This window comes from the organism of the source record quoted next, unplaced genomic scaffold, assembly GCF_019419815.1.
Source record: "Pyrus x bretschneideri cultivar Hongxiangsu unplaced genomic scaffold, Pyrus_bretschneideri_v1 Contig24, whole genome shotgun sequence".
In the NCBI taxonomy this organism is placed as follows: domain Eukaryota; kingdom Viridiplantae; phylum Streptophyta; class Magnoliopsida; order Rosales; family Rosaceae; genus Pyrus; species Pyrus x bretschneideri.
The window spans coordinates 5730825-5745348 of record NW_025999546.1 but is presented as its reverse complement, the minus strand read 5'-3'; the positions used below and the strand labels follow the sequence as shown (position 1 = coordinate 5745348).

The 14524-nt window shown below is 37.5% G+C and overlaps 3 protein-coding genes across 7 annotated transcripts; 1 reads left to right on the top strand and 2 right to left on the bottom strand.

The window, feature by feature from the left end:
- Positions 1–1648: 1648 nt before the first annotated feature.
- LOC103945848 (protein gamma response 1-like) lies at positions 1649–4838 on the bottom strand. Of its 5 annotated transcripts, none has more exons than XM_048586046.1 (4): positions 4523–4838; positions 4299–4448; positions 2972–4096; positions 1649–2524 (listed from the first exon to the last, which is right to left on the bottom strand). In XM_048586046.1, the coding sequence occupies exons 3-4, from the start codon at positions 4092–4094 to the stop codon at positions 1803–1805; spliced, it is 1845 nt and encodes a 614-aa protein (XP_048442003.1). In that variant the 5' UTR covers positions 4095–4096; positions 4299–4448; positions 4523–4838; the 3' UTR covers positions 1649–1802. The 5 variants fall into 5 exon arrangements, with proteins under 5 accessions (XP_048442003.1, XP_048442002.1, XP_048442005.1 ...); XM_048586045.1 differs by having other exon boundaries at positions 4353–4448; XM_048586048.1 differs by having other exon boundaries at positions 4299–4439.
- A 990-nt stretch (positions 4839–5828) lies between these two features.
- LOC103945849 (60S ribosomal protein L31-1) lies at positions 5829–7372 on the bottom strand. Its single transcript, XM_009356434.3, has 2 exons — positions 7201–7372; positions 5829–6264 (listed from the first exon to the last, which is right to left on the bottom strand). The coding sequence occupies exons 1-2, from the start codon at positions 7287–7289 to the stop codon at positions 5982–5984; spliced, it is 372 nt and encodes a 123-aa protein (XP_009354709.2). The 5' UTR covers positions 7290–7372; the 3' UTR covers positions 5829–5981.
- Positions 7373–11100: 3728 nt separating this feature from the next.
- LOC103945850 (sm-like protein LSM7) lies at positions 11101–14524 on the top strand. The gene is made up of 6 exons (XM_009356435.3): positions 11101–11263; positions 11522–11587; positions 11675–11756; positions 12209–12280; positions 12403–12455; positions 14232–14524. Exons 2-6 carry the CDS (start codon positions 11585–11587, stop codon positions 14319–14321), a joined length of 300 nt encoding a protein of 99 aa, XP_009354710.1. The 5' UTR covers positions 11101–11263; positions 11522–11584; the 3' UTR covers positions 14322–14524.

Here is a 14524-nt window from a genome sequence, read left to right as displayed (position 1 = left end):
TTATAAACGGTTAACCATACTATAATCGTATCCTCATTTAACCATAACTGTTTACCTATTTAATCATAACCGTTTATCCGTTTACCTATATTTGAACCCGTTTATTCCTTTTTTTACCATTTACCCATTTTTCACCTGTCTACATGCCTTTTTTTTAACAACTTAAAAATTACAAAAGAAAAATTTGTCATAATTTTTATTTTCTGACAATTAAATACCTTCATAGATACATTTTAACATGCATCAAGACTTGCTCCGATTAAGTTCATAACACTTATTTTCATACATCAAGACTTGCTCCGATTAGTACTTCGTATCTAAAACATTATTTTTAAGTAATTACAAAGTTTAAAAATCAGATGTTATAGGATCGTATGCGTATTTATGTATGTATACATACTCTTCTGCATTACCATTATCGCCAATAAGATCCGATCCAATGCAGAACCACATCATGTAATATACAGTGAGTACCTAAACCAGCAACTAAGGAGATGAATGCGAGTGCTACAAGTTAGACTACTAAAAGTAGAAAGGTCAATGGAACTGACTCATTTGTGTTCTTTCCTGTATTTGATTTGGTGTCCTTCTATGCGTAAACAGAAGCAAATTTTAACAAAGTACTAAATATTACCATTGTAGGCGAAAATGATACATCATAGATTAACATGGTTCGGCATAAAAGCTTACTACCACAGACAAAGCACGGCAAGGAGGGAAAGATGAGTGGGGGACTAGGTGTTTGAAACTCTGAGTCTGGCGAAGAGATTGAAAATTTAGGGTTTTTATTTATTTTTAAATTTTACATATATTAAATTAAATGGGTGAATGAATACCCGTTATAACCGCAGGGTAATACCCATAATTAATGGACACCCGTTATAACAGCGAGTAATATCCATAACCGTCCATTTAAATTTTATGGATAAACAGTTATACCCATAACAGTTTGTTCGTCTAAACGGTTACCCATAACCGTAACCGTGAACTTTAAATGGAAGGGTAACTGTGGTTATCCAAACCCATGGATATTTTTGCCATTCTTATCGAACTATAGACTTAACACGAAACCTAATTTACTCTCCGGCCCTCTCTCGACACTTGAGCTAACCCGAAGAGCTTTTATCAGGATAAGATTTCATAACAGAAAATGTTTAGTCATGCATGCAATTTGACTCTAGTTTTTCTTAAATTATTTATACAACGGGTGAGTCCTAACAACCCGTTCTGAACTTGACAAAATGTCTACCACAGCAAAGAAGAGAAACTGGTGTTGCAGCAACGCGCTCAGAGTTCTAATTGTGGAGAACTCATTTAACCTAATTATACACATGATTATGCATTTTCAAAGCTATATCAAAACGCACAAACTAAACAGCAAGCAATGCTAATGACAGTCTCATAAGTAATACATGAGGTAAATATAAGCATGTTCAAAGGCAACCGAGAATTGCTTGACAAGTAGATCAAGACGTTTAGCACATAAAGATATCATCATCTAATGGGTCTAGATATTCAAAACAAATAAGCTTTTCAGAACCAAGGAAGTTCCATAGTGTTCTGTTCTCAACCTAAAATACTTAGCAGATGATTTTACATTTCCAAATTCAGAAATTAAAATTTAAATACTGTGCCCTGTAATAAAGGATATTACAAGAGGATGTCAAATTATGAAACTACTGTTTGTAAGGTTGACAAATTTCTAGGAAAAGAGTTTTTTGGACCTTTTTTTATATGTAATTAAATATCACTACAAATCAATGATCTACGAAAAGAAAGAATGAATAAAAATTTTCTCAATATCACATTTCAGATTCAAATCCAATATTCCAAAACCCTTCTGGAGTAAGAGGGGGAGCATACCTATACCGATGACGAGAAACACCTTCATGGTGCTCACAGCGAAAATTTTGCTTATTATTATCGGTGTCCTTACCACCGCCTTCGTTGGGAAGGACAGCGTCATAGAACTTTTTGCACTGCTTGCATTCAACTCCTTTCAAATTTTCCCGCTCAGCTTTCTTTCTTACAGGTTCTACAAACTTGAAACCATTTTTACCGGCCACTGGAGCTGGCATCTGCTGCTTCTGTGGCCTAACTACAGCGTTAACATCCTGTGTTTCATCATCTGAGCTATCTAGATTCATGTCATTTGGAGCTGGAACTGGAACTGGACGATCAGGAACTTGTTCCTTTGTGGCTTTATTCAAGTTTACTCTGATGTTCTCAAGTGGGGTATCAAGAAAATCATCGTGTGGGTCAGGCCCATCTTGGCCTTGACGCCTCCTAGTATCCACCCAGCTGGAAGCAGGCCGTTTTCTCCCAGCTACTGGGGCAGATTTTGAGGTGGGAGGGCATTTTTGTGCAATGGGGAAGAAGGAAGTAGAAGAGATAGGACTAGCTGCTTGAATTGGCTTGCCTCCTTTCACATCCTCCTCCAATTTATTGATACAATTGATTTCATTCCTGACTTTTTTTGTGCATAAAGTTGACACAGAAGCATTCTGATTTTTCTCGACAAGATCTACAATTTGCAATAGATGAATCGATCAAACAAGGGTGCCAGGAAATGAAATCCCAATGGAAAACCGAAAGACAAGCTAAAGCTACGTGCATGTGTGCTATTCCCCTATTACTATAAACTTAGGAATCGAAAATGTTTTTAAAAGTAAAAGATACCACACGGACTTCAATTCAAAAGTAACATGCAAGATCAGCCATCCCAATATCATCTAGTAAAGCTATAATTGGAAGAACCATAAATTCCAGTAATACATATTTCTTACAACAACTTCAATTGAAAGGTAACAGACGAAAATCAGCGGACCCAAAATTATCCAGTAAAACAACATTTGGCAGATCATCATAAGTTTGTAGTTTGTACTAACACACATTTTCCCTTGGAGTATTTATATTTCATTTTCAAAAGACTAATAAAGATGGAAAGAACAAAACAGAAAGAGCATCATACCATGTGAAGTTGATGGATTTTGGTCGTATCTCAACAAATCACTTCTATCTTCCAACTTATTCTGGGGTAGCATATTCTCCCTTGTAAGACCAAGCTTTGTGCGGAGATACTTGTGCTGAGATTTCAGGTTTTTGTAAGCACCAATAAGATCTGTGTACTTCTTCCTCTCAGCCTGTAAACCCGAGGTCATTGATTCAATCTGTTGATGTAACTTTTCACATGAATCCCTTCTTTTGGCCACTTCGCCAGCCATGCCTAGTTCATCAACTTTTTCCTCTAAACTAGTTACTTTGGCTAGAAACTGTTTTTTCTCCCTCAGATAACCCTCCACTTCATTGTTCTTTGTAAGGAGCTCCTTTTGGAGTCGATCAACATTTGCTTCCAAAATTTCCAATTTGGCCCTGAGAAGTTTTTTCTCTTCTTCTTGATCATTCAAAAGCTTTTCTTTATTCATGATCTCAGAAGACTGATGCTCAACCTTTCGAAATAAATTCTCTTCAAGCTCATTTCTTTTGGTTACTTGGTTAATCTTTTCCCCGAGCTCCTCTTGGAGTTCATCAACTCTATTTTCAAGATCACTTAATTTAGCAAGAAGCATGTTTCTACTTTCTTCACTCTCTTTCAGTTGTTTTTCCTTATCCATAATGACAGCGTCTTTGGATTGAATCACTCCGAGCAACTTACTCTCCAATTCCATTCCCTTATCTACTTCCGTAGACTTCTGCTTAAGCACTCGCTCAAGCTCATTACCTTTGAACTGCACACCTTTCAGTTCGGCGAGTAGTTGGTTCACCTTCTCTTCCTGTTCCTTGGATGGATTTCCCTTGTCAAGCTTGAGTAAGCGGTTCTCTTCAAGGGTTTGTTGCTTTTCAACTCTAAGTGTTTCAATTCGACATAAGAGATCATTTTCTTTCTCTTTCCATTGGTTTTCGAATTTCTGGAAGCTTTTAGACTTAGATTGGAAATATGTGTAAAGCTGGTTGCAGAAAACGTATTCAATCTGAGAAATCCTGTCTTTGGCTTCCTGAATCGTGGCAACGAGTAAAGTACTAAGCCCAGAGACATAGTCCACACCATCCAATTCACTGTCAATGGGGTCACAACCTACTTTGAGAGAGTCCATCTCTGAATTTTTTACATAACAAACAAAAACCAAAAATAAGCAAAACAAGCAGCCATAGCTAAAATCGAAAAATATAAAATCTCTTATTGCAAGTGACAAACAATCTCCAAAAAGCAGAAAGCACAATGCCTAATATCCACACTAATCAAGCAAAGACAATTCAATTAATTTCACATAAAGCTCGAAAAACTGCGAGGAACTAACATAGCTCGAGATTCAAATGAATAAATATATACGATCAGCAGTTTGAAACATTAGGGTTCTGTTTGGTCGCAGTGAGTGTGGATCTTGGCCCTTCCAAATGCCGAATTCAAAATTAAGAACTCACAATTCCACTTCCCCTCTCTGAAATCCCTAATTTGCAACAAAAATGAATTATAAAAATCGCAAAAGTAAAAGAGTGAGAGAGAGAAAGAGAGAGAAATTACCTCGGTGGAAGTTAGCTCTATCCGTAGGAGAGTACGATGCAGAAGATTAACGGCATCCTGATGATCGTTCGCGAGCTCTCTCTCTGTGTCTGCCAGTGAATGTTGGTGAGTGGCTCTGCAACTTCTGGGGTTTGAGCGGGCATGTTTGGCTGCGAGTTTTGTTATTGTTTTTGGGCAGGAGGACTGGCAGGACGTTGTTGTTTTAAAAGAAACTTCGCGGGCACAATTTCTTGGCGCTGCAGAGTAAAACTGTGAAAAAAAAGAGTTATGTCGTAAAGAAAGTGGTTTTTTCCCTTTTTTTTTTTTTTTTTTTGGGAGTTTTAATAAAAAAAAACTGCGATACTGTTTATTTTAACGAAAAATTATATTTTTACACTAAAAAGTCAATCTTGGTACTATTTACTTTACTCTTTATTTTGTCTTTATCGTTAAAACTCAAAGTTTTCAAGTCATTTTCATTAGTTTTATTTTTTATTTTTCTTTTAGAGGATTAAAAAATATTGCGTGATTATTGAGTCGACCGGAAAATAAACAGTAAAGATTGAATTAAAAAAATTGAACGTTGAAAATTAAATATAAGAATCGAACGGTGAAGATTGTAGAGAGTAATGCTTGGGGATCAAAATTTTAAAACTAAATGATGTAGTTGTAGATGATTAGATTATTAATTAAATGTCAATTAACGTGCTTGTTTCTTATTGGTAACACATCATTTGATTTAAAATTTTAGTCTCCCTAGCACTACCCTTCTTTAAAATGTCAAAATTTGCTACTTAATATTACAGTCTAGTGATATTTCTCTTTAAATGTATTAGGTTCGATTCTCGTCAAAGATAAATTTGAACCACATTTCTTTATGGCTAGCCCAGTAAGGCTCAACCCACTCCCTCACCTCTTAGTATAGATAATATCATTTTCAAAAAAAAAAAAAAAATTCCAGACTACTTGGCAAGCTATATCCAATTAAAAGAACATTACATTGAAAGCTTGCCACGTTTAAACAATACATATTAAAAGTAATTTAAAAACTAGAGTGGACTAGAAATGATTCACCAAGAATTCGAATATGGATGTAGAGAGTGGAGAGCAGAGCTCTAGTAAACTTGGGTAAACTTAGATATGCACTCGACAAAATCATTGCTTTACCATAACTTGATCAGCTAAACCTCGTTAGCCAAAAGGAATTTGAATCGTAAGTCGGACAACTTGGAAGAGTCTTTTGGGTCACCTTCAAGGTGTACCTTTTGAATCTCCCCGGTAAATTCTAGAATGTTACCCGGGGTATATCTCGTGACGCGAGATATACTAAAGCCGACAAAACACTAATTAAACCATTCAAAAACTCTGATTTAGAAGTTCCAAGGACAGACAAAACCAGGCCACACATCCTCAATTAAACAAAAGTACAACCGAAATTGGGATCACCTAACTAGAACAAAAACGGGGGTTTAAACGGAGTTCAGCTTTCTTCTTCATCGATCACCTTGGTGCCCAAACCACTAAATCCCTCTGGAGGGACCTCCGTGACAGCGACTAGCGAGTAAAACCCTTCCTTGGCATCTTCATCATCATTTCTCTTCCGTGCAATGCGGACGCGTACCCTTCTTGGAACACTCCGAATGCCACGGCTCCATATGTGCTTGTTGAGCTTAACATCCACTCTGACATCAGGGGTTCCCATAGCCTTCTGAGCAAACTTCCTGATTTCCTTTATCGCATTTGGTGCCTTCTTCTTAAATGTGCTGCATGGGAATTAAGACAACGGATAATTAACAGTGTGATAAGCAAATAGCCCACCTAATGCCGAACTTTGCGAAAACATATAAAGAAATACTGCTGCAGAAATGGAGCCTGCAACGCAATTCGGAGAACCATATATTTTTATTTAACGAAGCTTTCTGAAAATAGTAACCGTTCAGTCTTCTAAATCACTAAACGGTCAGGCTTCTCACCAGTGCATCATAACTTAATACACCACTACACCTTGTGTCCAATTGGGCAACGTCGAAAATCAAGAATGTAATCAATATTTAACAAGCAAGGCACATTTTGCCCACAAAACCCTTCAATTTAAGCCGCCAATAACTCTAACAATCAGAGGCTAGGAGGTCATAAAAGAATGTTGGCAAATCAACAATTCACTTTCTACGAAGAACAAACCATCAACAATGTTCTTGTGGAGAGATTTTTCAGTGTGCCCGGCCACGGGCACATATGCCATATGTCATGAAAACTTGAAAAAAAAACCTTCCCTCCACTTATATGGCATATCGCCCTGTGTTCCGGGCACAATGAAGATCTCGCATTCTTGACAAGCAACTAATCAATACCCTAGTAAACATAAGCATTCTAGACAAGCAACTAATCAATACCCTAGTAAACATAAAACTGTCATTGCAAAGGAATTCTCCAATGATTCAGGAAATGAAAGAAGCTATAAAATAAATAAAAAATGATCAAGCTGCTAAAAACCCTAATTATCTCACTCCAAAGATTAGATTTTGATCCATGACCCAATTAATTAAAAAATGCAATCAATAAAACAGTTAATTCATCACTTTTAGCTCAAAAACCCCACAAAATAAAACCATTAAAAAACAAAGATCAAAATCAATTTAACCTCCTTAAACTAAGATCTAAACCAAGAACAAAATATCAGTAAAATTCTGAGGGCTTACCATCCATGCAAGCGTTTGTGAAGGTTGATAGTGTACTCTCTGGTGACGACCTCCTCCTTTCTTCCCTTGCCGCGGCCCTTCTCCGCCATTGTTAAAGCTCTGAGCTCACCTTCTCCTCCCTGCTGCACTGAACTTGCTCTCCGTCGGCTGCTCAATGAGCCCTAGGGCTTTAGCTTAGTGATAGGGCGATCATGTACTGATGGATATTTCATTAAATACCCTTATGTTTTCCACTAAACTACACCACTGTCCTGACTATTATGAAAAAGATGCAAGGTTAATTTTGTCTTTCTGGTTGCTTTCAATTCTTTAATTGGGTTTGTTTTGGAAAAACTGGGCCAGACCCAACTAAACACCGCAGCCCAAATTTAGGATAACAACTTAAAATGAAGGGAATGTTAATGTGACTGATATTTTTTAGAAAATTTTAACGAAAAGTTTTCGGTACTATTCATTTTAACGAAAAATCATATTTTTACACTAAAAAGTCAATCCTAGTACTATTTATTTTACCCTTTATTTTGTTCTTATCGTTAAAGTTCAAAATTTTCAAGTCCTTTTCATTAGTTTTCCTTGTTCTTAAACCAATTTTGAGAATGTTATACTGAAAAATTAAACATGTGAGCAGGTTGTTTTGTTGGTTTAAATACCACAATATAATTCTGGGTTTGAGTAAATTTTTTGATAGTAATAATCCTCATATTATAACATGAGAAGACAACATATTTGTGATGAGTTCAATACTAAATTATGCAATCTTCCATCTGCTAACCTTTTTTAGTACCCTTTTTTTTTTCTTTCTTTTTTGGCAATTGTGTGATTTAGCTAAATTATTTAGAAAATAATATTTAAAAGAGGTCTTAGTCGATTTATAGACTTTTCTTATGAATTTTAATTTTAGTCAATTACAGTTGAACTTTATAAATAGTTACTTTCTTTCTTTATGTTAGACTTCAAGTTTTTTGCACCTCATTAAACTCACCTCGACGGATCAATTCTACTTTCTCTATGTTAGAGTTCAAGTTTTTTTTTAAATGACTCATGTGTGGTCCACGTGATAAATATTTTACGGAATTTTTTTATTGCAAATGTAAAGTAATAAAATAGGATTCTTTTTTGTAGGGATCCGTAGGATAAATCAATTGTGCTTGTTCATCATACATTGTACGGTTATAAATTATTTTAAATTAAATATAAATAGTATCTAAGGAAACTAACCGTACGATATATGATAAACAAACATAATTAATTGATCGTCAAATCCCTCCGGAGAGATCCTTGTCCTAAAGTAATTTTTTTTTTTGGGAAACGGGAATCCATAGAACCAGGGCAAAGAAGCCAAAGAGAAATATAGAGAGCCTACAACAAGGCAAACAACTGAGAACCAGCAAAAGCAGAAAGTAGTGTGAATGGTCCAAGGAGCAATGACGCCGCATCCAATGCTAAAAACCGTCACCACTCACACTACTGGGGTGTTTAGGGAAGACATGGGAGTCCATTATTACAAAGAACATGAACTAAGGAAGATGGAGGTCGATCAACCCACATAACATCACACATCTCCCTACATTGTCTTGACACAATGAAGTTCGCCGTACAATTGGCCGATCTTGGAACCCAAGACCAATAACAGGTTTGGAAATTATCCCCCAGTCTTTTACATTTCATAAGAATGGGGAAGTCTTCCCAACTACCAAGAGTTGAAGTATTCCTGAGGCTGGCAATGGATTCCATCGAATTAGATTTGATGATAACCGAGTTCCATCCTCGGGAGATACCCAATTTGCATCCATGGAGAAGCTCCTTTGCTTCCGCCACCGCTGCATTAAATGCTTTGATGAAGTATTGACATGCTACCATAAAGTTTCTTTCCATATCCCGCATAACCACACCTACAAAGCCATCATGCAAACTTGACCTCCAACTGGCATCAACGTTGATTTTGATAAACTCAGGACAAGGCGGAGACTGATGGACCTCAACAGCACCAGGGGAATTGAGCCAAGAGGTGCAACGCACTGGGCAAGCAGCTTTATTGAAAGTTCCAGCCATGTTAGCGATTGAGATGACTACCTGTCTTGGGTTAACCGGAACATGATTAAACAACGCATTGCAACGAGTTTTCCAGATTTGCCAACATGTGAAGCCAATATAGGAGAGCCTCGTTGTAACCTCTGACTTATAACCCTCATTTATCCTAGAAATGTCAATTAGCCATTCTGCCTAGGTAGTGATCAGAGCACGGTTAATTTTTAAATTAAGAGCACCCCCAAACCAAACTAATTCAACCCACGAGCGCATAAGGAATAAGTGCTCCACCGACTCCTCGTGTAAAGAACACAATGGGCAAATAGGGGATTGCGCCAATCTCCTCTTGAATAAGTTCGCCATGGTTGCAATGGCGAAGTGAAGGGTTTTCCACATGAAACATCGAACCTTTGGTGTTGTATATATAGTCCATATAACCTTCCAGAGAGAGCTGGGAATAGATGTAGAGGACGATGGACCGGAGCTTCTATGAGATGGTCTCCTTGAAGCCACCCAATGGTATCCTAACTTGACAGAAAAAATTCCCCTCTTTTCAAAAGGCCACACCAATCTGTCATTGAGCTCTGGATCACCAATCAGAGTTTTTAACATGGCATCATAATCCTCAGCCGACACAAACAGTTGTAAAAATTGGATGTTTCATCCACCTATCTCCGAACTTAATAAAGAATTCACCCTTGTATTTCAGCTTACATGTACCTCTTTCATCGGCGATGGTCGGCCCAACGAAGCGGAAGGAATCCATCTATCGATCCAAACTCGCACATCTTTTCCATTCATAATCTGCCAATATGCTCATCGAAGTAATGTTTCTGTCGGCTAATAGGCTAAACCAAGCCCACAACGCTCTGCCACCCTTTTCCGCATCCAAGAACGAACAATTGGGGAAGTATCGTGCTTTAAGCACCTCTGCCCCCTTGGAATTCGGTTCAGAAATTAATCTCCAGCATTGCTTTGCCAGTAGAGCGTCATTAAAGTCCACAAAATTTCTAAACCCAAGCCCACTATTGGCTTTAGAAAGGCACAACTTCTCTTTAAGAGACCCAATGGATCCAATGTTCTCCCTCTTTTTGTCCCCACCAAAAGTCAGCTATCATAGCATCAAGCTCCTTGCAGAAAGTTATGGGGAATTTGAAAAGGTTCATAGGATATGCTGGAATAGCTTGTGCCACCGCCTTGATCAAAACCTCTTTCCTTGCAGTTGATAGAGTAGACTTCTTCCTGTCTTGCAATTTCCCCAAAAGGCGCCCCTTCACATAAGCCAAGCCACATTTTTTTGAGCAGCCCCAAATTGTCGGGACACCCAGGTATCATCAACCTTGTCCATTCCCAAAATACCTGTTAACTCATTCGCCAAACTTGCAAGAACATTATGGCCGAATAACACATTTGACTTATGTAAGTTAACTTGTTGGCCCGATGCAGAGCAATACTCATCAATTAAGCGAACTAGATTTCAGCAATTATCCTTCTCCGCCTTCAGAAAAATGAGAGTATCATCCGCAAAAAATAAATGAGAAATGGTCGGACCGATGCAGTTCAGTTGTATCCCTTCAATTCCTTTCATCTCACATGCCTGCTGCATAAGTAGAGAAAAGATCTCACTCACCATCAGAAATAAGTATGGGGATAGAGGATCTCCCTGCGAAGACCTCTGGAAGGAGCAAAGTTATCGCTGGGCTGACCATTAAGCAGAATTACAAAGTTCACCGATGATATACATCCCATTATGAGATTCCTCCAATTACTATTGAACCCCAATCTTAGCATCACCGCCATTAAGAAATCTCACTCCACGCGGTCGTATGCTTTATGCATATCCAATTTTATTAATGATGGAAAATACAAAAGATAGATCGGTAAAACCTCATTTTGTATATATAAAAATAAAATAAAATAAAAAATAAAAACTCAAAACCCTGAACTACTCTAATAGCTCCTGCTAAGCTGCCAAAGCGTCTCATCTTCTTCACCGTCTCATATCTCTCTAATTTTCCAAATCACAGAGATAAAGGTACTGACTTTCACCCTCGTATGCGTCACTTCTGCAGTATTTCTCTTTAGATCTTATAATTTTTTATGTTAATTTTTTCTGGTAATTTGTCTTACAAAATTTCTTAAAGTAGTCCTCGATCTCTTTTGGGGTTTTCAGAAACCCTAGGTTTTGATTAAATGTTATACATTTTTATACTCAACTTTCACTTGATGGACTCCCATTTGGTTCATCCTATTGTCTAACTTTTTGTTTTTTTTTTTCCCCAAAAATTTCTAGCATTTTAGGGTTTTTGAGTGGAGAGCTTCATCGGCGAATTGAACCGAACGGAGCTGAAGAAAAATGGTAATTTTGAAACCCGCGAAGATTTATAAAAATTAAAAAAAGCTGAAAATTTTGATTATATTTTGAAATTGTGTTTTTTTGTTTCAGTCAGGGAGGAAAGAAACAGTTTTGGACCTGGCCAAGTTTGTGGACAAAGGTGTCCAAGTCAAGCTCACCGGCGGCAGACAAGGTTATTATACTTTGCCGAATTTTTCAAATGAATTCTAGTTGGTTAATTTTAGATTCTGGATTATCTGCACATTGCTGTTGGTTATTGGTTATTTGATTAGCCGTAGCGATAGGGTTAGTTAGGTGTTTTTCTTGCAGGGTGTCATACTTCAAGCAATTTTTGGTTCTATCTAACACGAAATAGGAGGTTTCAAGATCCAAATCAAACAACCTCGAAGATTTAGAATGTAGAAACCCACACCCGTTGTATGTTGTACGGTAAATCTGTTATGATATGATCCAGGATATGTGGTGACACTGAAGAGAAACTAATGTCATCAGGATTTACGTCGCGCTCGTTAGGAAAATATTAATGGGAGTTTTTTTTTTTTTTCTTTTTTTCTTTTTTTAACACCTTTCTTATGACCTATTTTATACGCACAATTTGATTTTCTGTTGTGAATTTGGTTACAGTGACAGGGACTCTGAAAGGATATGACCAGTTGTTAAACCTTGTCCTAGATGAAGCGGTGGAGTTTCTAAGAGGTAAATGTTTCACAGCATTCCAGAAACCGTTTACGATGTGTGTGTTTAAACTTCACGATTTTGGAACTTTCCTACAGCAGTGAATGCTTAGTTGACTTGAGAATCTTTCCCTTGCTTTGCAGATTCTGATGATCCATTGAAGACCACTGATCAGACCAGGCGCCTTGGCCTCATAGTATGTATTCTTCTAGTATATCTTTGTCGTAGGATCTTTAAAAATACAGCGCAGGAACTTCATGTATACGTTGAGATTTTGGCTGCTGGTTTAGCAGTATTCAACCATGCCTAAAGTTGTTAGGATTTATGGTATGCCTGGTTGTGATACTTTCTGATTATCTGATCACAGCTGTGAGAATATAGTAGTAAGAGGAGATATGAAAATCTAAGGGGAAAATTAGTATTTTTTTAGAAGAAAGGGTGGAAAATTAGTAAAGAAAGAATAATCACCAGACCCAAGAGAAGCGTAGCATATTAAGAAAATGGCTTGGGTCTCCTTGCTTTATTAGTCAACTATATTTGACTAGAATTGGGGGAATACCCCCCATGCTGATCCAACTATAGGGCAAAGCTCTGAGATTAGGAAAACAAGTCGGCGTGTATGATCAGTAGGGTACTGCTCCGAAGAATAGGAAAACAAGTGCGCCTGTACAATCAAAACAAATGCGCAAAGTACCCTTCATATGACTAAGGCACGGAAACTTCAAGTTCAATTGGGTTGGAATCTTGCTTAAAAACTGTGTTAATTCTTGAATATAGTTTGCCTTTTGGGTACTTTTCTTATCTCTATAGCATATCATGGAATTTTGAGGCATCTAGGGGCGAAACGTGAGCTTATTTTTTAGTGTTAAGTTTTCTGTTGGGCACGGGACCAACATGCTAACTTTTCTAAGCATAAAAGATCATGGTTAGATGAACTTAATCTTCTGGCATGCTTCTTGCATTTTATCAATGGAGAACTCATCTGCAAAATCATCACTAAGTTGCACTTTGAAGTCTTTTAAATGTCGTTAAAGTTCTGCTCAGTCAATTCTAGGGCTGCTTATCCTTTAAATTCCTCTCAGACGATGCACACATGACTACCCATTGCTTGCTCATAATTTGAAACTTCTCAAAGGTGAAAAATTCATTTGATCCTTTGGGGGGTTAGTGACTTATCTTAGAGTATGCAAACTTGTATACTTCTTGTTTACTCTTCGGACCAATACTTGTTGGCTTTATTTAATGCATCATGTCATCGTACAACTATGGTTTTTATAACATAATGTGACATGAATCTGTGGGCACTTTGACACACATAACTTCAGCTTCAATATTGTCTCTTGATGTAATTGAGTTATCTGACTGGTACCTCAGTTCCCTTCCCCATCTAGTAGCCAACTTCAAATTTCAACCTATTTTTGAGACAATAGTCCAACTAGTACCGTCCTTGAGAATAAAAGTGCCAATTTTGCCACGACAGAGACTGCAAGTCCATTAAACTTACTCAAATACTTGTCTATGGTCCTTCCTTCTTTTGTGTACAGTGAGTCGAATTTCCTTTACAAATCCATCATTTAATCAGCTGCTAAAAGCTGCTTTGCATATTCTGTTTTCTCCTTGTTGAGCAAATTGCTGAAACTTTCTTATGCCATTCAAGGGGCCGTATTTTTCGGTTTAAGCTTCACAAGCTTCCACTCAAAGTGAATCTCGGAACTAGTTTTCCAATCCATATAATCCTCCATATGCATTTTTCCACTAAATCAGAAACTCAGTTCCCGCTTTAGCTATTTGGCAAAGTGCTTGTGCCCAGTGAACTATCCAAACCTTTTAGCTATTTGGCAAAGTAAGATAGCTTTTGGGAATTCATTAGCACTTGTGTGTGTTTCCTTCTTTTGGATTTAGTATTATATTACTGGTTATTTTGCTCAGGTACCGTACAACAAGTTTTGAGTGTGCAATATTATGGTGTCAGGTTTGTAGGGGAACCGCTGTAATGCTTGTGTCGCCGACAGATGGTACAGATGAGATCGCCAACCCTTTTAGCCAGCCAGATGGTGCCTAAAACTGAGACATTGCCTTGCCGCCCCTCTTCTCACGACAGTGCTTAAGAAACCGTGATGAGGTGGTACCATGCACATTTTAGGGTGGTTATGCCCTTGGCCTTTAAATTACATAGCACATTTGATTAGTGACTAATGTAAAACGTTAACATCTTTATGACTCCGTTTTATCTTTAGATATCTATTAAGAAATTTGTTATGGGAA

What these genes read in the sequence shown, in the direction of transcription:
- LOC103945848 (XM_048586046.1), bottom strand. Translation starts at nt 4,094, where the DNA reads ATGGACTCTCTCAAAGTAGGTTGTGACCCCATTGACAGTGAATTGGAT. An exon ending in AAATCCATCAACTTCACATG is followed by an intron (nt 2,525 to 2,971) that starts GTATGATGCTCT and finishes TGCAAATTGTAG; the next exon opens with ATCTTGTCGAGAAAAATCAG.
- LOC103945849 (XM_009356434.3), bottom strand. Translation starts at nt 7,289, where the DNA reads ATGGCGGAGAAGGGCCGCGGCAAGGGAAGAAAGGAGGAGGTCGTCACC. An exon ending in CACAAACGCTTGCATGGATG is followed by an intron (nt 6,265 to 7,200) that starts GTAAGCCCTCAG and finishes ATTCCCATGCAG; the next exon opens with CACATTTAAGAAGAAGGCAC.
- LOC103945850 (XM_009356435.3), top strand. An exon ending in GCTCACCGGCGGCAGACAAG is followed by an intron (nt 11,757 to 12,208) that starts GTTATTATACTT and finishes ATTTGGTTACAG; the next exon opens with TGACAGGGACTCTGAAAGGA. An exon ending in AGCGGTGGAGTTTCTAAGAG is followed by an intron (nt 12,281 to 12,402) that starts GTAAATGTTTCA and finishes CTTGCTTTGCAG; the next exon opens with ATTCTGATGATCCATTGAAG.